Source organism: Hippocampus guttulatus, chromosome 13 (genome assembly GCF_054856545.1).
Source record: "Hippocampus guttulatus isolate MCC_2025c chromosome 13, RoL_Hgut_1.0, whole genome shotgun sequence".
Taxonomy (NCBI): Eukaryota; Metazoa; Chordata; class Actinopteri; order Syngnathiformes; family Syngnathidae; genus Hippocampus; species Hippocampus guttulatus.
The window spans coordinates 12,826,842-12,851,707 of record NC_141273.1 but is presented as its reverse complement, the minus strand read 5'-3'; the positions used below and the strand labels follow the sequence as shown (position 1 = coordinate 12,851,707).

At 42.6% G+C, this 24,866-nt stretch overlaps 2 protein-coding genes across 3 annotated transcripts; both read left to right on the top strand.

Moving 5' to 3' along the window:
- The first annotated feature begins 3,778 nt into the window (after nucleotides 1-3,778).
- On the top strand, nucleotides 3,779-11,547 carry vgll2b (vestigial-like family member 2b). The gene is made up of 4 exons (XM_086126437.1): nucleotides 3,779-4,215; nucleotides 5,785-6,172; nucleotides 9,519-9,983; nucleotides 10,778-11,547. The coding sequence occupies exons 1-4, from the start codon at nucleotides 4,129-4,131 to the stop codon at nucleotides 10,819-10,821; spliced, it is 984 nt and encodes a 327-aa protein (XP_085982563.1). The 5' UTR covers nucleotides 3,779-4,128; the 3' UTR covers nucleotides 10,822-11,547.
- Nucleotides 11,548-15,892: 4,345 nt separating this feature from the next.
- Nucleotides 15,893-19,556, top strand: ctsl.1 (cathepsin L.1). 2 transcript variants are annotated; one of them, XM_086127665.1, is made up of 8 exons: nucleotides 15,893-15,958; nucleotides 16,968-17,069; nucleotides 17,583-17,725; nucleotides 17,795-17,992; nucleotides 18,075-18,266; nucleotides 18,641-18,806; nucleotides 18,903-19,008; nucleotides 19,243-19,556. In XM_086127665.1, exons 2-8 carry the CDS (start codon nucleotides 16,973-16,975, stop codon nucleotides 19,340-19,342), a joined length of 1,002 nt encoding a protein of 333 aa, XP_085983791.1. In that variant the 5' UTR covers nucleotides 15,893-15,958; nucleotides 16,968-16,972; the 3' UTR covers nucleotides 19,343-19,556. The 2 variants fall into 2 exon arrangements, with proteins under 2 accessions (XP_085983791.1, XP_085983790.1); XM_086127664.1 differs by lacking the exon at nucleotides 15,893-15,958 and adding an exon at nucleotides 15,964-16,041.
- The last annotated feature ends 5,310 nt before the right edge of the window (nucleotides 19,557-24,866 follow it).

The following is a 24,866-nucleotide window of genomic DNA, read 5'->3' as shown; positions in this document are numbered from 1 at the left end:
TTGACTTCGGATTTACAGTATTGTTATGATGCTTGTCAAGTCTCTATAACTGACTATGTATTTGACACCGTCCGGCATTTCTATTCTAAACTATTGATGGTGGTGTCGTAATGAAAATGGAGGTCTAAATAAAACCGGGTTGCCATTAATGTGTCAGCTGGCCTGCGACTCATCAGCCAATGGGAGCGTTTGTTCGTTCAGACTACTTTTAAGAGGGGCGGGGCCAAGATGTGCGGCGGGGTCAGAGGGAGTGATGTAACCTCTGTTTATTTTCAGCATATAGGTGTAAATGTAGACACACGCAAGTGAGCACACACTCAGCCAGACCGTTGAACATAGCGTTCTTTACCTGCAATAACTGTAGATAAAATGACCTCAACTAAAGGCCAAAGTCATTGTTTTGATAAGTTATAGCAGAATCATGCAACAAGTACGCCGATGATTTCCACTAAACCTTATGGAGGAGGGGGCCATATGAAGAAAGGATAACATTTTGTAAATCCAAACAAAATTGAAGCCAGCAGTAATTTTCTTTTTGCAATCGTTGGATCCATCCATCCCCTCCCCAGCCCAGAATGCAAATGGAAGACTTCTATCTGCCATTCTGAATATTCTGAACAAAAGTTGCTTGCTCATGAACAAACAGGCAAGCAAACAAACACCCCCCCCAAATACTTTTTGGTGCATTGTTTTCCCTTTTTCCCCTTGGAGTCACATTTCCCCCAAATGCAAGAGGGCAATGGTAGACTCAAAACATCTAATGTCTTCTCCCGGAACTAGTAACGTACTCGCTAACAAATGGATTAACAGGCAAACGATATGACGTTCCTTGGTTTTTGTAAAATTTACATATAAGAATTGACTGTAATTTTATTTTGTTGTTGTTTTGTTCAGGATGGAACAGTCTTTCTACATCAGCCTAATATTTTTTTTAATGTCCATCTCCATGACCCAGAAAGTAGCATGACAATTAACAAGTGGACAAACAGGAACAGACAAATACGGCACTCTATTTTTTTCACTTTTGTCCAAGGGCTGTTTTTTTAGTCCGAAACGTTCACCTTGGCCCAGAATGCAAATAGAAGAGCCCCGTCCATCAATTGAAATTGTCATATGCCATTCTCCATGAACAAGAAACGGAGCAGCCAGCCAGCTAACAAACAGATAACTAAACTAAACCTCCATGACTCAGAAAGTAGCGTGATGACGTACAAATACACAGACACAAACAAATACGGCATGCTATAATTTTGTCGCTTTTGTTCAAGGGTTGGTTCTTTAGCCAGGCCTAGACCGTAAACGGAACAGCTGCATCTGTTGGAAATCGGAAGGCACTGGAACCAATGCTGTAGTAAAGACACGACGACAGGAAATATTTGTCTGAAAAACGCACAGAGGTCCGAAATACAAAAAAGCAACAAAATAAATGAAAAAGCACGGTGATAACTGAGCATGGATGGATCGATCTTGCTAAGCACGAGTAATGGAAAAATGAAGGCTCACATTTGCTGCGTTAACCAGTTATATATTTTGACTCCTCTGGCAGTCTGTTCAACATTGGGCTGAAAGTACACTGACTTGCCACTTATTAAAACCCTTTATTTAAACTACTAATGCCATCTAGAGGAGTGAAAAATATAACTACTGCTTCATGAAGCAATTTTGAAGCTTCATTGTCCCATCACTAATAAGTGCCATTGTGGGTTGGGATCTTTTGATAACAAACAGCAGAGATGCAAACAAATTAGGGAAAGGTGTCTTGTGGATGAAAAGACTGACCATCCAGACACAGAGCTTGTTGGTAACAAGGACTCGGTCAGGAAATGGCAGTGAGCGAGACAGTGAGTAATATGCTCATTGCCATGAATACTATTAGTGGTGTCTCTTGTCTTCCGTCAGCTGCAGCTGTTGATCACGCTGGTACAACATTGAGCGTTTCAGCATTGCATCACTCCGCCTGACTTCAGCGCCATGCTCGCACTTAGTCTGCACTTATATGGAGCCCCTTTAGTACATCAGGCTACGGTTAGCAAACCTTAACTGTTGTAACCACGCACAGCAAAATCAGATTTGGGTGCACGATTTGTCTTGGGAGCACATTCTGCTCCCTTAGCGTGGTGACAACCTGCTACCAGCTATTCATACAATCCATGTCGCGGACATAGCGAGATGTTGGTTATGTTCTCCAGTGCGGGGAAAGCAAGCAGGGGGACGATGTAACTTCCCAAGGAAGCTTGTCCACTGGCACACATCAGAGACATTCCACCTCATCTGACACTCGTCCATGGAATTCTGCACATTTTCCGCACTGTTCTCCGAGGCATTCTAAAGTGCCTGTCAAATAGACTGGCGTGCCCAAGCAGCGGTGTTAAAACAAGGGAGATGGACCTCTATTTAATAAAGTTGCCCCTTCAACAACAACAAAAAAAATCTGCCGCTTGCTTTCTTTATGAGATTTTTATAACTGAGCAATACATTTCAACACTGACATAACACACGCGTGTGTGTGTGTGTGTGTGTGTGTGTGTGTGTGTGTGTGTGTGTGTGGTCAAACTGATTTAATGTGTGCTGCTAATGGGTTATAATTTGCCGCAGATTAGTGCAGAGTGCCTTTGCCTTCTGTATTGGTACAGTACAAGCAGTGTATGCAACCTATAGTTGACACCTACGTGCTGTTCTGGGAACACACTAAATACTTGAGATGGCTCAAAGGTTTACCTGGCAACCGATAGGCTCTTTTAAGAGTGTGGATACACTTTCAGCTTGAACAGAGCGCAAAGTGGCCAGGGTACACGGAAGGAAATAAAGGGCTTGATCCGTGCAGTCCTTGTCATAATCAGTGGTGTGCTAGTATTAATACTGCCTTGTAAAAAGTGAGGATGTTTTATATTCATTCATAACCTAAAATAGCTGAAATGACAGCCATAAATTCCGATTAATTTAACCAGATTTTTTTGGGACTAAAATTTAAATATTCATTTAGCCCAATGTTAAACATGACAATATAGTTGTTCAATTTCCTCAAGATAAAGAAAAGGGAGAAAATGCTTTCGCCACAAACGTGCAAGTGTTCCTAGTGAAGCATGTAACACTACTTCCCTTTGCTAAAACCCTCTTCAGGGTCACACGTATAAAAAGTGGAGCCTGACTGATAAAACACGGACCTCACCCTTAACCGTCCATCCAACCATTTTCTTTCTGTTAATCCAGTTCAGGATTGCAGAGAAGCTAGGGACCAAAAGGCAGACAACAACAATATGCACATCCGGCTTACAGTTCTGAGGCTGACGGTTTGAGTCTGGGCTACAACCTTCCTATGTGGACTTTGCATAAGTAGATTTCCGCTCACAATCTAGAAACTTGCATTTTAGGTTCAATGAAGAGTCAAAATCATCCTTATGTGTGAGTGTGAATGGTTGCTTTCTATACATTTTTCCAGTCCAGGGTGTGGCCTACCACTCAGCACCTGTGGCCCTCGTGGGGATAAGCGGTAGAGAAGATGGATGGATGGAATTGAAGAGAACATTGATTGTTGAGAACACTTACATTTTTAATGAATAGATAAGTGTTTATGCATTGCTTATTATGATAACAAAAAAAAAAAAGATTCTCAGAAGCGCAAAAAATGAATCTGGAGAAGCCTACTAGGGCCCCTGCTTTAAAAAGAAAGTATCATTTGTTGACGGGTGAATTTGCATACTGGATTTCACACTGTTATCATAACCAATTGACATTACAGTCCATATTAAAGATGAGGACAAGGTATTTGTAACGGGATCGGATCAGTGGTGGTGGTTGGTTGGTGGTCCACCAAGTGGGAGGAGTTGACACAGAGATGTACAGGGCAGTCCTACTTACCCTCGGCACCCAACACATTTCGCTGCCGCAGCTGTTGCGGCACCCGCACCCACCCACACGCATTTGCACACACTTAAGGGTGCTCCTTGTGCGGTGACTTCATGTCCATTCAGGCTGCTGCTGCTGCTCTCTGCTCCACCACCGTCTACTCGGGTTGCCTCGCCGGCCTGCACACACGCACACAGACGCACGCAAAGTGGAATGCTGTCGCCGTCTTGCTGGGAAAAGTGGCACTCGGCACAAGAGTGAAGAAGACTGCGCTCATTTACCATGAGCTGTTTGGATGTTATGTACCCAGCCTATGGACATTACGCCTCATACGCAGCTAGCGCTCCTGCTTTCATCAACACACTACAGGTAGGACACATTTTATTTTATTATTATTATTATCATTATAAAATGTCAGTGATTTATCTCTATTGTATTTTCAGGCTGGATTGTATTGCGGATTCAAAAAAATGTTCCCCCCCCCCCAAGTTTCAAATCTAGTTTTGCAGGTGACCCTGAGAACAATGTTGAGTATGAACAAAATACACTTTGGAATCAAAACCATGTTAGAAAAAAAATGTCAGTATTATACAAACATATCTCGGTGTTATATATTGAGCTACGTATCTGTACTTAAATCATCATATATATGAACATCTGCATCTTCATCCGCATCTAATCGTCGACTTGATTTGAGGAGCAACTTCCTAATTATGAGGAAACATTTTTTTTGCAGGTTAATCTCAGCGACCCGAAAAAAAGGTAATATGAAACAATAAAAACGCGACAATATGACAAATGAACAAGTGGTTTTCAATCAATTGTTTGATTTTCTTCAATTCACATCGTGTACAGCAGCGAACTATATTTTTAGTGCAGCAATTTCAAACACAACTATAAATTTCAGTTTGAACTTAGTATTTGTGATTGGGTTGAATGGTGTTTTAGCAAAGCTCAAAAGATACCTAGCTGTGTTTGCTGTGCAGACCTCAAAATTTCCAAATCAAAAGTCAACTAACATCAACTGATATTAAAAATATTTTAAACTAATATTTTTCATCTTCTAGGCCGCACTACCTGGCTTACGTAAAATAGAATTAATTTCCGGTTTAGGTCCTGTTAGCAATGTAGCATAGTTAAGAAGACACGTTTTAATTGCCTGCTCTTTTTGCTCCATGTATAGCACTTTGTATACAGCGGTGGTTGTTTTAAAGTGCTCTATAAATACAGTTGCGTTCGAGCCAGACCTCTGTGAAAAGTGTAGTCGATCACTCCATCCATCCATCCATGCATCTAGCCATCCAAAATCTGAGCCACTTTTCCTCATAAGGGTCGCGGGCGCGCTGGAGCCTACCCTAGCTGACTTCAGGCAGTAGGCGGGGTACACCCTGAACTGGTTGTCAGCCAATTTGCAGGGCTACTCAATTCCAGTGTCTCAGGATTCCATTTAAATCTTGGGTTATCTTAGTAATTAGCATGACCTGTCAGTCTTTCCTCGTCACTCCTTCACGAGAACGATCATTGTCAGAAAATTAGCTTGGTGTTTCGTCACACTATTAGCAAGCAGAAGCTCGTTGCCAGCTTGCCACACACTCAGACTACCCGTGGCAGGTGATGTGAGCGATGTGTGCGAGTCCGGCACAGCCAAGCTTCTCGGGACAGTCTTGGTGGTTGATTCTCGGCTTTGCTGTTCAATGTATTTTGATGAGACGCAAAATGCAAATTTTGCCTGGCAAACTGTGATGCAAAACTCATTTTTTGGAGCCTTGTAGAGAGTACAGTATATCTTCATATCTACAATCATGCCTTCCAATTTCAATTCCAAACAACCTACATCCAGTGTCTATCTACCTTCAATTTCAACATACAGTCGGTATATAAATCTATCTACCAATCTATATTTATGACACCTGCCTCAACTCTCTTCCTTGTTGCCAGACTCCCACTGGTGTGAGTAGTACCTCACCTCTGTGTCGGGATTTTATGGACACTCCCAGGGCTCCAGACGGAATGTCCGCCGTTCAGGGCTCCGTTGGCGGATCGACGACCTCGTCATCTTCGTCCGCATCGTCATCATCATCATCTTCTTCTTCTGCCTCCTCATCTTCCTCTTACACGCCCGCGGCCTCACGGCCTGATGAGGGCTCCAAGGACAAGCAGGAGGGCCCCGAGGCCGAGTACCTGAGCTCGCGCTGTGTGCTTTTCACCTACTACCAGGGGGACATCAGCAGCGTGGTGGATGAGCACTTCTCTCGGGCCCTCAGCTCCTATATGGACGGGGAAGGCAAGCGGCGAGTTTCGGAGCAACAGGCCGCTGGTACCCCAGGTATGGTGGTCATTTGCTACGTGCGGATTACACATGACTCACAAAAAAATATGCGTGAAATTTCAGAATGAACTTAAAATGCACCTTGACATTTATGGTAGAGCTGAGCGATATGTACACAATCTTCGATGATATAATTCAAGTCCCTGTAAAGTAAATATTTAGATTTGTTTCTAAATACAACCTGTGGAGATGTGGTATATAATGAGAATAGGAGTCAGTAGATTGACAGTTCTGTCCCATTTACTCGCCACACCAAAACTGACGGGTTAAACAACAACTAGCGGCCGTTTTGACCGCTTATGATAGATTCGATGAAGCACTTTTGCTATGGTGAATCTGGGGGTGGCTGTATGGTTACCCACAATGGAGAGACACATTCACCAGGAATTTGTACCTTTGAGCGAGTGCAGGGACTTGACATGTTTCCCCATTGTCGGTCACCACAATAAACAAGCTTGAAAGTAACTGCTGAAAACAAGTAAAGACTGAGAACTATATGCAGTACCGAATTGTGGCGATCTGTTTTTCACCATTTGTGGTTGTGTTTTTTTTTTTTGGTGGTCATGGCTAAAACGGTTAAAACATTTGATTGACTGTCAACAACAGCTGAGAGCAGCGTGGTTCCAACGTACTATGTGGACACACCCACAACCTTTGTGAGCGGAGACACGGGCATGATTTTTCTCAACATTTTTTTAAGCTTTATTTTATATAGATGAAGATATGTATATTTTTTAATCATTAAAATGTGGCAGGGTTGTCAATAGCACTATTGGTGTTCTATGGTGTGTTGAATGTTGATGACCGATTTATTCGATGATTATTTTTATTGTTTAGATTCATTTTGCTTTGCAGGGACTGTGAGCATAGTTAGCCCCAAAATATTGATCAGTTCAAAATTTTAGAACCTTAAGTGCATTCAAATTTTGAGGCACGGTATCTGAAAAACTTCCAAATGTTTGAAGCAAATCTTACTATTGTATCACTGAGGCAATATTATCATGCTGGTCAGTCTGCATGGGGTCTTTCTGATCTCACTTTTGCAACGCGTAATGTCAGTTTGACATGGCACCTCACAACTGATGCTGCACTTGAAAGGTGGCAGAGTTGCCTTTGTGAGATCTTTTGAGGCAAGCAGGATGAGCATCAGACATCAGGGTGTAAGGAGTAGGAGGGGGGTAATGAAGTTCTCGGGAGCTATATATGTCCAAGGGTCACTTTATTGAGTTCAGAGGATAAAGAATATATACTTTAACTGGGAGTGGCAATAAACAGCTCGGAGCCTCTTTTTTTGAGGAATGATCTGCCAAACTGCTGCCTGATGAGCTGAGTTGAGTTCACTCATATTAGAGCTGCACGATTATGGCCAAAATGATCATCATAATTATTTTGATCAATATTGTAATCATGATTATTGGTCCCTATTATTCATCACATCAAGGAAAACATCTTTTTTCACAGCATTACTTTTCAACAAAAAAATATGCAAACAGTTTTCATTGCAAAATGAAACTTTAAAATGTATCATCATTTTAGAATCAATGATCATTAAAAAAATACCCCAGAATTTAAAACTTACTAAGGCCTAATTGAACAAATGTATTATCACTAAAACAACTTCAGATAATGAATCCTGATTCCGTGCAAATTTCTAGCTCCTCGTCATGATGCTCTAAATCTGCAACGCATGCAGATGCAGATTCTTCTCAAGGGGTCACTCTGCCTTTCCAAACATCCAAATGACGTTGAAAATCACGCTCGTTATTGCATCACTGGTGCAACGTCAAAAAGCCAGTCGGTCCACCTGCATGCGGTCTCTCGGACCACACTTTTGAAACGCGTCATGTCAGTACAACACACGCCCTGCCTCACAACAGAAGCTATGTTTGTACACGGCACTCAGCACACAGCCTCGTGGCGGGCGTATCCTCCTTCAAAGATGCCCCCCCCCACACCACCCACAATGGCTGCTGTCAGATTTATACGCCATGTGATCGGACACTACCCCTCGGTGCGCCATGCGGTGTCTCTTTTCCAAAAGAATATCTAAAAATAAAAGTCTACTGCTGAAAACGTATAATGGCCTGCTGACATTCTGTCAAGGGCGAGGAGGAGCAGGAGGAGGATGGGAGGGGCGCAGAAAAAAAAAAAAAAACAACAGGTGGGGGTGCGGGGTACTGAAGAGAGGGGCAGCCGGCTCTCGCACAGGGTCACTGTTGTGTTCGCACACGAGTGTGTTCTAAGACTTTCACGAGGGCCGAATCGACACGATAGTGAGAGATGTCACCGCAGGCAGTGATTTAAGACTCTTTGGGCTGCCTCTAGGTCACAGCGTCGGCCTTAAATAGATGGCATTCTGGGATATAACGTCTCGCGCTATCTTTCCGCCCCACTCTTTTCTCTCTCTCGGCACTACATGTGGTTGTGTTTATTTCTGTATCTTGTTGGAGCTAGCACAGTGTGACAGTATGATCCAATGGGGAAGATATCTGGGCAAGAGGGCTAAGCCGTCATGTGACTGCCATCTACAATTCGCTACGCGCTCGCTCCTGTTTTTAAGCCCCGTTTCCACCAGGCGGTACAGTCCAGTTTGGTAGGCCGCTATTTTCTGCGTTTCCGCTGTTCGTAAATGGGAGGAAAATCACTGGCTGTAGTTCAAACATAAGCACTTGGCTTGCATGACAGTTGGAATTGCTTGTTGAAGAGATGTGCCCTTGAGCAAGGCACCAAATCCCTAAATCATGGGTGGGGAACGTTCTACTGATCCAAGCGCAACACTAAATTTATGGAAAAAAAATATGATGCAGCAATTGACAATTTGGTGCAGACCTTCACAAAAGCCCAATCAACATTCTTCTTCTGTCCTGTCCTTTGGGGGACTGCAATGCTTTCTGTCAACTGAAAATGACATCACAGATGCTCAGGTAACAACCAAGCACGGCTCACCTGTTTTCGAGAGCGGAGCCAATATTTATCAGATTGCCATGTTTAGACTAGTAGGGCGGCGTGGAACATATTTGTGCAAAGAACATTTGTGGGTTGACTTCCCCTTTAAAAATTCTAAACAGGCTTCACTTGCTCTATCCAGTGCTTTTCTACCTTTTAGGGCTTCAATAGTTTCACACGGTAACCTCATTCGCCCTTATACAAACATGAAAAGAAATACTTGTATACATAGAGACGATAGGAAAGTAACGCCTCATTCACACACTGATGATATTTCTGGTTGAGACACGATCACGTCACCACCCAAGCCACGTGGCGCTGAAGTAACGCTCCACGAGCCATTGAGTCATTGTACTTGATGTCATTCACTAGCATTCCACTGTGTTCTCTCCATCAGACACGCCTTCACCGAGCAGCCGACGAAGCTTCCCTCCATCCTTCTGGGACAGTAACTACTCGTCACCTCAAAGCCGTGCGCACTGCGAGACAGCGGCTCCTTCCTATTCCATGGACCCCTACGCCTCGGGGCTACACCCGGGTCTGCCGCACCCGCACGCGCACCCGCACGCTCACCCTCACTCCCATCCTCACCCTCACTCCCATCCTCACCCTCACCCGGCGGAGAGTTGGGGCTACACACAGGCTCAGGCCTACGGGCCCCCGAGGCCCCTCCATGAACTGTACTCACCCTCCACTTTGGAGCCCCACTACGGGCCCCTGCTCATGCCCACTGTTCGACCGGCCCACCTGCCCACCTTGCCGAGCCACTACGAAGTCAGCAAGCTGGAGCCCACGGCCTCCTGGCCCGGCCTGCTACCTCCGGGGGACGTCGGCCAGACATTGGCCCTCAACATGGACGCAGGTAAATGAAATGACAGTTTTTCTCTCCGAAAATGTAGCCCAAGAACGAGCAACTTCAATGCTGAAGGGAGCCACAATTTTTATCACTGCTCGTGGCGGGCCATGTCGGACCACACACTTCCTAACCAGATGTATGACAAAAATGCTATTTTAAATATGGACAAAGAACCACTATCCTAACCCAACAACAAAGTGTTTAAAACAAACAACAAAATAAAACCACACACTATTTTCAGTGCAAAAGGCTCTCTTGCATAAAAATTACCATTCAAGGATGGCAAAAAAGCCTCTTCACAAGAACACCCCCCCCCCCCCCCCCCACACACACACACACACAAACGTACTCTTAAGATACAAGTGGTGAACAATTGGGAGATTTTCAAGAGCAGCGAACGTTGCGTTCTCATCAGGGTTTGTTCAAGGTCACACATTTTTATTTTTATTTTCTAATTCATATTATGTTATAGACATTAAGTGCAGTATATGAGTTTTGAGCGTTACTCCCCTTTTTTAAACAGATGTTTTCCTTAATATTAACATTTCTCAGGCTCTAGGCGCACACTTTTACACACACTCTGCAGTGACTGTCCATCTCATTCCACACATTGACACATGGTACTTGTGGTGGCGAATACCCCGTCCCTGCACCATTGCGAACACCCCCACTAACACCTTCAATGCACCAGTCAACAGTTCATAAGGAGAACGTCTGGCTAAAACATGTTCCATGACAACGTGCGCTCTGCTGTTTGCCGACGTGCTCCTAATCACTCTTTCTCTATTGTGCATTCTCAGGCCTGCAGCAGCACAAGAAAGGGAAGGAGCTCTACTGGTTCTAACGAGGCCCACAGTCACATTGACCACAGCCAATTAGTCCCTGGACCTTCTCCGCTTTTGAAAAAGTGTGTCCCCTTTATCCCATGCATGCACGCACACAGACACACATTCAAATACACACACAGACACAGACACACTCCTGGCCTCCCCTGACAGGATACAGCCTGGCTCCAGGTGGATGCGAGTGCACCATGGAGATAACAAATAATCTGGACCGTCTTCGCCATGTCCCTCCCCCGGGGAAGACCCTGGCATGGAGGGGGGATGGGGGGGAGGCGCCATGTTGGACCCAGAAAAACAGACTTTACCTCATCGTGGGATGGATTTGGGGAGGAAATCACTTCAATTGTGCCTGGTTATCTTCATTTCAAGCCTTGTGTTTGTCACTTCGTCCACCAAAAAAAGTACGATAAAAATTGAGATTTTTACTTTGTTATTGATAAGTGTTTCTATTTATTGGTGTTTACTTTTTGAATTGTTTGCTATATAGGCCAGTGCTTCTGCAATGATTGTGGTTGGGTTTCTTGTGTTTTTTTTCCAAAGGTATGTGACAAAAGTGACCACACAAGACTTTTTTGTGGCACTTGTTATCCCTTTCTGGGAGAAATGACGACATTTTTGGGGGGGCAGGAGGATTACTTTCGCTGGATTGGTCGCTTTTAATTCTCCCTTGTTTCAATCAGGACTGTCTCTTTCGTGTGTATTATTTCTTTCTCCATTTATTTTGTGTCCAAAAATATTGTGATGTCAATAAATATATTTTTTAAAGCACCACATTTCTCAAGCGTGTTGAATCGGGGAGGGGTATGATCAGCAATTTATTGATTAGTTAAATCACAAGGCAAAATGGAGTGCACTCGGGGGGGGGGGGGGGGGGGTTCTTCCTTTTTGGTTTAAGAATTGTTCCAACAAATGAATTCAATTTAGTACCAAAGTTGAAACACAATGGAGTACTGAGACATAGTTATAATTCCTGTAAATATTTGTATGAAAACACTTCATAGCCTTGAATACAAAAACGTAAAATGGAACACAATTCCTTACATGCTGCTCAATATAGACTTACAGTGAAACGTGAGTTCAGAACATTACAATTAAAAATATTTTTTAAATAACTGAATTAACTTTTGCCATTGTCTGTTTATGGAAATTTAGGAGTGGACTTCCCCCATTAAGTCGATCAAGGTAATGCAGTAGAATTTGCATCCCAAATGTTAAATGTAATGCAAATGTGGACCAGCAATGAAACTCCACAAACGAGTTTGGTAATTGTCTATAAATGCCATGAGATGGTGCTAAAGCAATGTTTTTAGATTGGACATGGTTTTATTCCAAGCAGAAAAATACCACGTAGGTGAGTTTTGAAGCAAATAATGGGGGACAGTTTCCCTCAAAAAGTTGACAAACAACAGACCGTGTATATGGGGTTCACTGAACTTTATAATCACAGTATAAGCACAGAAATGGAACATTGCAAAAGAAAGCCTTCACTTCAAATTTGTGTTCAATTAAAAACAAGAAAATATATATCACCTCCATGAAATAAATGATATGTTTTACAACATTAGGTGGCGTAGAAAGCAATTAGGTTCCAACATTTTGCTTTATCACTAACATTAAAAAATAATTTGTCATTTTGCTCTTAAGTTATGTATGTCAACATACTGGACAAGCCCGTTATTTAAACCTTTTTCTGCCACCTGGAGGAAGGGAAATAAAGTAAACTACATGACTGAGCAAAAAGGACCCCATCAAGCCAATTGCTCTGACCACCGGTAAACCTCTGTTAAGGTCTCCTTTTTTCATAGGTTTCAGCTTTAATAGAGCGTGTCACTCAAACCAACGCAACCCTGTTATGTATATGATCAGAAATAGAAATATTCATATCAAAATTTTATTTCAGTTGTATCCTAGCTACATTTATTCTTGACCAGCTAGCATCGCCGCTAACACAGCTAGCATGCACGCTTGAGCAGATTGTAACACCAGTTATGAGCGTAGTACTGAAATTGAATTAGAGGCCAAATAAAAGTTTAATGTTAATTGTAAAATCAGCTATGTTTAGCTCAGCAATATTTTTTTTTAAATATGTTTGCTCCGGTTTCCTCCCACATTCCAAAAACATGCATGGCAGGTTGATTGGACGCTCTAAATTGTCCCTAGGTGTGAGTGTGGGCGTGGATGGTTGTTCGTCTCTGTGTGCCCTGCGATTGGCTGGCAACTGATTCAGGGTGTCCCCCGCCTACTGCCCGAAGACGGCTGGGATAGGCTCCAGCACCCCCCGCGACCCTAGTGAGGATCAAGCGGTTCGGAAAATGGATGGATGGATGGATGTTTTTGGGAGAACTGAGTATCTGTGATAGGATTGTGCCAAACACACAAGAGAAATCAAATTCGATCATGGGGTTCCCCCCACCCCCACCCCATGCTTTTCCTGAAAACATAACTAAAAGAAAAAAAAAAAGGTCCATGGTTCAAAAATGCGATTGGCTAAATTGTCCTCCAAATGTGGATTGACACTGCTATTTGAAGAGCGACAACAACTCTCAACACACAAGTGGCACCGGTGGACCTGATGAAAGTTGCCATGTGACTAGTCTCGTTTAAAAAGGCCTTCCATTTTGAATTCCTGCTTGCATTCACACTTTGTCACCTATAAAGTGGCAACGAGCGCTGAATGCCAGCAATGCGCAACTGGAGAGGACGCCGAGCATGATGGCTATGCGCTCAATGTTGTTGTGTTATTGATCCGATAATCAGATTATGCACTGAGGTATGCCCGCCTGGGCCACTGTCACAATTTAGCGGCTGCTATGTGTGAATCCTACCCCGCTCACTAACATGCATATAAGACTCAGCCAACTATGTGATTGGCTCTAAGCTGGGCAAATACATTCAGTAATGAAATTAAAAGAGTTAACTATCTCGGGCCAAGCATTTTTAGTGCCGTTTCACACTTGACATGGCGCTTGAGGTTCGTACTGGATACACCAGGATGTACTTTGCTCTTACTATGCGGCCATAACTATTATCCCATTATAGCCATAAACACAACATGGCATCCATAGCAGCTATGTTTATTAGACAATCCAATGGAAACTAAAGGATGAAAACTAATATTTTGATTGAGATTGCCCTGCAAACTCACAGCAGGTTGTCATACTCGTTTGAAAATTAAATGGTGAACGGGGCATTCTGCTCAACATAAAATGCTGCCCTCTGTTGCTCAATTTTGCAATGGCATATGCCGGGCTCAAATAAGCTCCAAGAGGACGCGTGGTTTTCGAGTTGGTGAGCAACTGCGTGTGTAATTTAAATAAAAAAGAGAAATTAGAACAGTGTTGTTGTTTTTTCATCTATTATGTAGTAAATGCTAGTATTGCCGTCAATATTTGCTCTGGAAATGCAAATGTACAATGTACGTTACATACATACGCTGTATCAGGACCGCGGCAATGCTGGTTAAATTGGCTGGATTCATTTCTGGGTAGAAGGATTGCATAAATGGCCTAGCGACTCAAATCAGACAAAGTTAATGTTTCATTTTCACACTCATGATCCAGTTCCCATGACTATCATGTGCAAGTGGGAAGAAACAAATGATAATGACTGAGAAAAAAAGAAACATGGGGGGGTTGCACACCATTGAGTATCTGGTTGGAAAATTTGGTGAATCTTGCAATTTTTCTACATAGCTCATATTGTAAATGTTCTCTTTTTTTTCCTTCAGAAAAACAAAGAGTTATCTGTTGTATGACCCAATTTAACCGCTGATTTGACTTTTCCATGCTGGTAAAGACTTTACAGTGTGCCATCACAAACACAGTATAAACTATATTGCCGATGGCCGTTTAACTTTCCTCTTCCATGTTCTATGATCACTTATTTTAATTCCTTTGACTGGATTCAAATCCCCCTGAAGAATTGGACCAAAATCCTTTAGATTTAACATTTGTGTTATTAATTATTAATTTAATTATTTTATCCCAACCAATATCTTGAGTTTATTGTCAAAAAAAAAAAGTTTAATTTAGATTTACACTTTCATCATGTCTTTGCAGTTTTCACACAGTCCCGTTTACCCTGACACATCATCCCTTCTGAAAAATTTGGAGCATTGCACAAGTTCCATGATGCACGGGAAGTTGCATCATTCAGATACTGTGAAGGCCGAAACAATGTTGACTGATTTTTTTTTTTTTTTTTACTGTCGCTTGAGAGGTTAAAATCTCAGCATGGTCCTGTTAAACTAAATTATTAAAATGATATATTTTTTAATTTTACTGGTATTTGCAATATGCCTAGGGCCAATATTCGATTCGCATAAATGCTGCATGGCTATTTTTCATGTACAGGTATTTGCAAATTCTGTGGTAAAATCTCACTCCTGAATTCTGTTACTCAGACGAGGAGTTTCAGTCAAACAATGACACAAAAAAAAGTTGTCTGCGATGGCCCAATGCTGATTATATTTATTTATTTGTTGTAGTTTAAAATGTGTATTATCAAACTTTACGTTGACAAAAGACTGAACTTGAAGTTTGGAAAGTTCCAACCCGGCAAAATCCACAAATTTGGTGGAATGGCCCATATGAGAAGTTAACCATTACATATTAAAAATAACAAACTCAAATAAAGTAAATCTACTCGTTGAAAGTTGACACTGGACATTACAGAGAGGGAAAAACTCCTGCCGTTTGCGGTCGTGGAGTAACGGACTCTGTGGTTCAAAAATACAAAGGAACTGAATGATAATCATTCAAGAAAATGCAACTGACTGAAGAAGACAGATGCCTTAAAGAGAAGAGTTAGTCTATGAGAGAGGCTACCAGCTAAAATAATCGCTAGCCGACCACATTTAAAAAGACTGAAAGTAAAAACAAAAAAAAAGGACAAGTCAGGAGTCACCCATAGCCGCAATGAGTTCAAGATCTGCTGACTTTCGAAGAAACTACTCCAGATTCCCAAACGAATCGCATCATAAAAACCAGTCATGATTCATCACTTCCCCATTTCAATGATTGACTGCACAACATTTTATAGGCTGCTGACAGCCACCTGACTGGACACACTGCAGGTCATATATGGAGGGAGCTATATAAGAGAAAGATCTGAGATCGAGCACTGCATCATCCACAGGTGCATACCCGCGACACACACACACGCGCGCGCGCACACACACACACACACACACACACACCGACGACACAACTCCGACGCAGGTAAGCAGCTCATGTGCTGTCAATCACAAAGATGAAATGAACATAAGACGATTCAAATTTTTGATTTAAATTGATGCCGTTTCTTGTCTAGGGAATTTGGGGAGCTTTTGGTACAAAAGAAATCTTTTTATTAATTAATGGTATTCAATATGATGAAACCGATACCGTTTTACGAGCCTGACATGAAGCGGGTGCAGACATACTTGAAGCTAAACACGGATGACAACACTTGATGCTTGCCAGACCGCTGCAACTCGCCGTCACCCCCGTCAATCCCCCCGTGAAGTTCAGCGTCCACTTTGCAGGAGCGACTGCAAAGTATACTCTGCAAAATGGATGATGAACCGCGCTTGCTCCCGCGCGTTGTGGCGGTAGGCCACCCTGCAAGCAGTGAGTTTTTCCCCATCACGTGGGCAATGCATCGCGGCGTGGCACGTCAAGTAAAAAGAAAAGAAGCCTTTCGGTTCTCCAGCAAACTGTTTTACTTTGTAATTTCATTGCCTTGTGTTCCAGGCTACATTCAAGTGAAGTGTTTGACTTAAACTAAAAAAAACATGCAGTTGTATGTTAAAATGCCAGTCGTAATACAAAGTATGTTTTTTACTGTAAAAGGTGTCGGACAGTATTGGTATTGGCAAGTACTGAAATATTTGTAGTTCTAAAAAAAAAAAAAAGTGGTATCAGAGCATTTGCATTAAGTAACAACAATGATTTAATTATTTTTCTGATGTTGGGAGTTGAAATTTCACTTGTGTAACGTTTTTAGAAAATGGTGCATGGGCGACTGACGTGGTCTTTGGAGGCAACCTGGTGCCCGTGGCCCATTGACCCCTGCACGAATAAAATCGTTTCCAAATTGTGATGCAACAGGGAAGCTGCAGCAGATTGAGGGGGGAAAAAAACGGTTTCTTTTTTCTCAATGACAGACAGGATGAAGCTGCTGCTTGCTGCTGCCTTTCTGGCTGTGGCCAGCTGTGCGAGCATCTCTCTGGAGGATCTGGAGTTCCACGCATGGAAGCTCAAGTTTGGTGAGGCGCCAATTGGTCTTTATTTGATGGATCTTCATATAACAGCCTAAATCCTATTTTGCCCCAAACATCTCCTCAGGATGCTGGCGATCTCTGATAAAATCGGCTAAATCCTGAGTTCAATAGATTTATTTCAAATTAGCAAACACAAAACATTCATTTCTAAACAAAATAGAATCAAAATGTGCTTATGTTTATCCTGCTTTCCAAAAAAACAAACAAAAAAGACTGGCCATTATTTCAATCGGGAAATGATAATTTTTTTTAAGTGTAAATTGTACAATAGAATAAAAACAGAAAATTATCACCTAAACCTTTCCGACATTTACTGTTAAAAACCAGTACCAGGGTAACATAATTTCTCTTTGCCCTTAATTTAAAATCAGGACATAGCAACAGTTGAGCAGCCTCCTCATCCGCAACAAGGTCAAATTCCAAGAGGCAGCTCTATCAAACCAGCCATGTTTTTCAAGGGCATGGCTGGATTCATCGTTTTTCTGTTCTGATTGACAGGGAAATCCTACAGCTCTCCATCAGAAGAGTCTGACCGCAAGACCATCTGGCTGAACAATCGAAGACTGGTGCTCGTGCACAACATCATGGCCGATCAGGGCATGAAGTCCTACCGCCTCGGCATGACCTTCTTTGCCGATCTGGTAAGAAAACCATTTTGCCACTCTTACAACTAAATGTAGAGACCGCTAAGAGTGTCCCCCTCTGATTAGGAAAACAAAGAGTACAATCAGTTGGTTTCGCGGGGATGTCTGCTGTACTTCAACGCTTCCGCGCCACGGAGCGGTTCCACGTTCCTGCCATTGACCCTCGGAGCTGACCTACCACACACTGTGGACTGGAGGAACAAGGGCTACGTCACCAACGTCAAGGATCAGAAGCAGTGCGGATCCTGTTGGGCCTTCAGCACAGTACGTGCGGTGCCTCCCGTATTCCCTCGTGTCGCCTCATTGATGATTAACTTTACTCTTCAATGTTTTCCGCCCTGCCCAGACGGGCTCTTTGGAGGGTCAGACCTTCAAGAAGACGGGTAAGCTGGTGTCTCTGAGCGAGCAGCAGTTGGTGGACTGCTCTGGCGACTTCGGCAACATGGGCTGCATGGGAGGGCTCATGGATGACGCCTTCAAGTACATCCAGAAAAACGGGGGAATCGACACAGAGGAGTCCTATCCTTATGAGGCTCAGGTAAACCGAAATAGTCTCTGACAGCAGCGGTCCACAACCTTTTTCATCCCACGGACCGGTTTAATGTCAGACAATAATTTCGGGGACCGGCCTTGAAGGTGTGACGGATAAATACGACAAAATAATTTGATATGACCTGCATGAAAACTTGTATTTTTGAAACAATCATAAACACGAATCATGACCCGAGGAACGTCCTATCTGGCCGCAATACTCTCTGGTCACTATGGTAACATTTAAACGTGCCTTGAAAATAAGATACACTGCAAATACAAAGTGCATGAAAATTACGACTCACCATCGCCGCGTATTATGCAGAGTGGGCTTGGTGCGTGGGGATCTACCAGTCGTCATTTGTTCCTTCTCCAAAATAGGACGGAAAGTGCCGCTACAACCCAGCCAACATCGGTGCCACATGCACAGGTTACGTCGACGTGAAAACCGGCGACGAACGCGCCCTGAAGCAGGCGGTGGCTACAGTCGGACCTGTGTCTGTTGCCATTGACGCTTCACATGAGTCCTTCCAGCTATACGAATCAGGTGACAGACATTAGTGCGATCGAAGCGATCTAAAAATAAATAAAAAAGAAAGAAAGAAACTTCGATCTGAGATTTTTTTTTTGCAATTGTTGACAGGCCTCTACGATGAGCCAGAGTGCAGCAGCTCCGAGTTGGACCACGGAGTGCTGGCTGTAGGTTACGGCACCGACAATGGACGTGACTACTGGCTGGTCAAGAACAGGTAAACTTTCTGACATTGTTCTTCTTTGGTTGAAACGTTGAGTCAATGTAAAGTGTGTACTTGGCAACAAAAAGAAGGACGGCGAACACAAGCGCATTTTGATTTTTTTTTTTTTTACGATGAACAAACTGCATCTCGTTTCGCTTTGGAAGCAATGTGAACTCAATTTGATGATTACGATCCCGTTTGGCCGACAAAAGCGTCACTGTGAATTGAGAAATGTTTTTCTTACAGCTGGGGTCTACAGTGGGGAGACAAAGGCTACATCATGATGAGCAGGAACAAACGCAACCAGTGCGGAATTGCGACGGCAGCAAGCTACCCCTTAGTGTGAACGGATTTGCGGGAAAACCAATTCCATTTTTTTCATTAACTCTGAAATGTTGGAATGAGTCAGAGCCAGTGGACGAGGAAAAACTGAACTATGACATTAGGCACTATTTGATAACGAACTTCTATTTCTGTATATTCAGACTTTTTAAAAGGGAAATTGTAAGTAGATGCAATATAACCAGATCATTTATAAATATAAAGAGAAATGTGGTTCATGTGTGTGTGTGGTTTTTTTTTAATCGATTACCCGATGACTCCATCATTTCCTCTTACGAAGTTGCGATATTTGGTGAAATGTCACTATCGTTACATATCTCAGACATAGCAACCATATTTTACCTAGAGGCATATGCATCACTTAAAAATGGTTGGAAAATACAGACTTATGAATACTGTAACCACAGAGAACATCAAACTTGAAATATATTGCTAGGAAAAACAAACAAACAAACAAACACAGGATTTAAACAACAATTTTCTCAAAGCTAGAATTTTTTTGCTTGGTGACTTATGAGTATTGATTTTGCTATTGATTTATTGTGATTAATGAGTAATGACTGTTTCAAAGAGAAAGAAAAGTTACATTCTTAGCTCTTCATCCACTTAGATTTACAAGATTGATAAATATCACACATTTTGATATTGTGCTGTGGCACAAAAAGTAGCATTCGGGTGATGCCACATCCTTCAAATGTGTATAAAATAATATGTTACTTGTAAAACAGCTCAAGGCTCTTTTATGGGTAATTCGACCCGTGAGCGTCACTAAAACTCCTTATTCTCACTGTACATCCCGTGTGGCGTCACTCATCTGTGCTCCATTAAATTTCCACAAATAAAACTGCAAAGCCTGAAAGGATTCAACTCATTTGGCACGGCCAATCGAGCTGAGGTGCCTTTGATTTTACCGCCTGCTATCAAACCCAAGTGCGTATAAGGTGACGTTGAGAACACAGAAACACGCGATGTCACATTTTTTGAAAGGCTGAAGTGAAAGCAATGGGTGGTAAGTATAAGCGGTGGGTGGTAGATGCTTCTGTCCAAATTTCACTGACAGGGATACAGATTGCAAAATACAGTAAACTCAACAAACCACACACCCAAAACAAGAAAGTACAATTTGCAAACTAGAACATTAAAAAGTGCCCACTGTTGAAGCGTTCATTTTTAAACTGACATTAGAAATGTTTTTTTGGTGGAAATACTCATCGACTTTTTAAATTTGTATTCCTTTTTGAATATTTTCTCAATTTAGAACTACATTTTCACCACCACCCATTGCAATAAAGCATGACTCTCGCTAGATGACGCCACTTGACTGCGGAAAAGGAGTTTGGCGTGTTCGGCTGGTTTTCATCATTCAAAGTGCCAAGTCAGACGTTTTCCGTTCATTATATCGCCTGCCTCCCTCCACGGCCACTTTGATCCCAGTGCCCTCACAAAAGTGCCTTTGCTCGATGACAAGCACAAACAGCCGTTTTTTAAAGAGACTACTTCCTTTCCCAAAACATGCTTGTGCGTGTGCGTGTGTGTGTGTGTGTGTGTGCGTGTGCGTGTGTGCGTGGAGGGGGGGGGGGGGGTTATCCTCGTGTTACCCTTGTGTGGACTAGTCACAGTATTTCCACCAAAAGAAAATGTGCAGAATATAAGAAGTGGAATGTCAATAACTGCCACACTAAGAAGAGAAAAATACACAAGTATTGTGTATACACACACACACACACACTGGACTATTGCATTAACAAAATGTCGTGAGAATATATGCAAGTAAAATTTAAACACTTTATGATATTAATTGCCGAGTCAAAGTGAACCGGAACATCTGATGAGTAGCATTTTGCTCATTTTACGGTTTCCGTGTGAACAATTCCCCCTTCATTGGCCGTTTTTTTTAAATATTTGGGGACAACTTTCATTGAGTGTTATCGACATGAGCGGCTCAGCGCCCTCAAGTTAAATTTTGAGAAATAAATGGCGTCCTCTGGTGGACAAGACTTGGTGTCCCATCAGTATCCTCACTGCCGCTCGACAGTGGAATAAATCAGGTCAAAAAAAGGCGAGGGAATGCAAAATAGTAGTTGGAGAGGAGAACTTTCAAAGTCTAATATTCATCTCAACGCATCTGCATGATTCAAAATGAAGCTACTTTAATTCAAGTTAAACTGGACAAGACATTTACTCTCCGTGTCATTTTTTTTTTTGTAATTTAGGTGCCTGTCAAACAACACTCAAAGGGAATGATTAATTTGGTACAGTCCGTAGGCGATGTGAAGCTTTAAACGGCAGTAGGAGGATCAGAGGATGCTCTGCTAACTAGGGGTGCTCTCATAAGGGTTTTAGGCTCCCGATTCCGATACGATCATCCATGAGTGAGATCGGCTGATACCCAGGACTTCTTTTTCTTTTTAAATTTTAGAACTGTCCGCTTCTAGTTAAATTGCTTGACCCAGACGCATTTCTAACATCATGACATCTACAGTACTGATGACGAGGAAGAAGTGCTGTGGAAAATCTCGACCTTTTGGAGGGTGAAGTGGGAAAGTCTAGAAGGCACCTTGATATGATATTGATTCACACACTAACATAATGGACGGCTAAAGTCAGAAATAAGAATTTTGGTTTGTCTTTCAAGGGATATAGAGTAGTTTGCTTGAATGTGGTATTGTACGGCTGCAGTTGTATTCAAATTTGAGGATCTATTACCCCCCCCCCCCCCCCCCTCCGCTGTTCAGCATTTCAATTCAGTTGCACAAACAAGTAAAATCCCGCTGCGCAATCATTAGTCTAATCTATCAATTCCGTCCCTCTTTGTTTTAATCTATCTCACCGTCCACTTCCTTTAGCCAACTCCAGCTTCTTGAGCGGTACACCTGTCCATGAGAGGTAAGTGATGCAGGCACAAATGGAGAAAACAACAACAAAAAGAGAAAAATCAGCTCCAGCAAGGCCAATTACACCCCGACAAAGCACTTTGCATGTCATTGTGTTGGGGGACTCACGCTTGATTGACTGAATGGCTTCTAACGAGCACATGGGGGCGGTGGGGGGGACGCAGGCTGACTCCACTTGATGGATTGAATCACCGGCGCCAAACAAACACACACACAAACACGTTAAAGTACAAACACGTTCTGGCGAGCTTTTAATAGTGCAAAGGTGTGCAATCACATTAGCATGCATGGAACGGAGAAAACCTTGCGTGCTGATTCTCACACTAAATATAAACAGTGTGCTGTTGTAGTGGGTGGAAGATGAAGAGGCGACATTGCAGTGGAAACAGTATACTGTCTCCTGGTAGGAGAAAGCCGCACTCCTACTTGCCTCATTTTGTAGTATCACTTCACTAGATGGAGTTGTATAGAAAACAGATGGGTTTGCTCCAAAAAAACCCCCCAAAAAACAAAAAAATCCACGGGGACAAAGGCGTGTTATGTTAACGACGGCCCTCGACAACAGATGTTAGTTTGGGTCCTGTGATGTGTTACTCACTACGCTTTGACTCCATTGAGATTCACGGCTTCAAAGTTATTGTTGCCGGTGCCTTTTTTTTTTTTAAATCATCATTTTATTACATTCCGACTTGTCTATGAAAGCCACAGACTAATCATGAAAAGATCCGGTTCTGTGTGTGTGTGTGTGTGTGTGTGACACCCTTTTGCGAGATCATTGTCAGTAAAACGTACGCGGAAAACTAGAGCGGTGTTTGATGCGGGCCCAGAGCGCCCCGTCGCTTTCCTAAAACAATCAGTGTTTGGAAAACACACCATTTCGCTGTTGTGTATAAACAGCTCAGACTTAAAATGGACAGGAAAAAGGTCATGTCGCCATTTTCTGCCTTCGGTATCATCAGAGGTGGGACAGCACTGGTGTGGAAGGAAATTCAAGAATTTTGACACTAGTGTTGGTGAAGTTCAATTTCTATGCAAACTTGCTCAACGTTCATTTTGCAAATTTGAACGTGAAGCAGTTCAGTTCCATTTCCGAATTAAGTAAGTAAAGATTGTTAATTCTTAAATTTATGGTTTTATTATGGCAGCGGTGCATGATTTACGTTCGACATTTTTTTCCCCATAGCGCAATGTGCAAATCAATGCCTACATTTGTAGCATTTCGACTCCAAGTACGTATTTGCCAGTGAAAATATTTTTACTCCACGTTTCCGTAAAAAAAATGACATATCTACACATATTAACGTGAAACATTAGCCAGATGTGCCATAAGGCACATAAGGCACGACCTCAGTTGCTCCATGAGGTCGGTGGGACGGTGGAAGGGAAAAAAAATGAGCACCAAACAACAACCTCTGGTGCTCATTTGCAAACCACACCAAAATGTTGCCAACCATTCAGTCCACAATGGTAGCCAGCTGTAACTTTTACCCTGCAGGTCTCACAGACATGTGGAAAAACTTGTTGCTGGATTGCTCTCTTTTTTTTTTTTTCTATTTAATGAGGAATTTAAAAACAAGACTGTCGTCCTTTCTGCGCAAGCACAAATACAATCCGAGGAAGGAAATAAGTCATCACTTCATCTTAGTCCCTCGAGCTCAACTCCACCCCCCCCCCCGCCACTCTTCAAGTGAGCGTAAAACAGCGACCCGCTCGCGACTTGCTCCCAAGCCAACTGTTTTGCCAACACTCGCCATCGCAGGATTAGTCCTTCCTGTGCAGTGATATCTAAAGGCAAAACGCTCTAATGCTTACCAGGCTGAACAAAGAGAAACTTATCTTACTATTTGTGGCCAACCAATACACATTTGCAGCTGGGGTGGCATTATTCCAGCCCACTCAAAATCGCCTTACCATTGACTGTCCATCTTGTGTCAACCACACATTCCGCATCTATAGGTGTCGTCATTACAGCGAAACTCCTCTCCAACGAAACCTACATGGGCGAAAATACCCCCTAGTGTGAAAAAATCTTCATTCATTAACACTATTCCCTCTTTCCTGCCCCCCATACAACGGGGAAAAAAACACTGTTGCGTTATACAAAATATTTTTCTCTGCTCTTGCCTCGTGAAGAGATTCACTACAACAAAGTCTAACCCAACAGCGACCTCTACTGCTTCATTCGGAAACGGCAACATCAACCACCACACTGGTTTACACATGCGCAGTAGTCCAGGAAGTATTTGTTATTGTTGGTTTCAGACGCAGCAAGAACGTTGCATTGCTAAAATGGCTACAAAAAGGACCTTTGGATGTCAAGCAGCTAAGACAAGAAGAGCTCTGACGCTGGAAGAGAGGGTAAAAGTGATCAAAATGAAAGACGGAGGAAGCAACATAAAAGACATTATCCAAGAAGTGAAAGTGAATGCTGATCGTAAATTTCGCAATTTCTTTCCCTTTTTTTCTTTCTACACTGACTATATGAAGTGTCAAATAAGTGTATGCTCATACTCGTGCACTATTGGAATAAAAATAAAGAGTACACATACGTTTGTGTGTACGTGTACACATACGTTTGTGTGTGCGTGTGTGTGTGTTTACATCCGAGATCAAATTTGCTACAGTGAAAAACCC

What these genes read in the sequence shown, in the direction of transcription:
- vgll2b (XM_086126437.1), top strand. Translation starts at nt 4,129, where the DNA reads ATGAGCTGTTTGGATGTTATGTACCCAGCCTATGGACATTACGCCTCA. An exon ending in CTTTCATCAACACACTACAG is followed by an intron (nt 4,216 to 5,784) that starts GTAGGACACATT and finishes CCTTGTTGCCAG; the next exon opens with ACTCCCACTGGTGTGAGTAG. An exon ending in GGCCCTCAACATGGACGCAG is followed by an intron (nt 9,984 to 10,777) that starts GTAAATGAAATG and finishes GTGCATTCTCAG; the next exon opens with GCCTGCAGCAGCACAAGAAA.
- ctsl.1 (XM_086127665.1), top strand. Translation starts at nt 16,973, where the DNA reads ATGAAGCTGCTGCTTGCTGCTGCCTTTCTGGCTGTGGCCAGCTGTGCG. An exon ending in CCTGTTGGGCCTTCAGCACA is followed by an intron (nt 17,993 to 18,074) that starts GTACGTGCGGTG and finishes CGCCCTGCCCAG; the next exon opens with ACGGGCTCTTTGGAGGGTCA. An exon ending in TACTGGCTGGTCAAGAACAG is followed by an intron (nt 19,009 to 19,242) that starts GTAAACTTTCTG and finishes TTTTTCTTACAG; the next exon opens with CTGGGGTCTACAGTGGGGAG.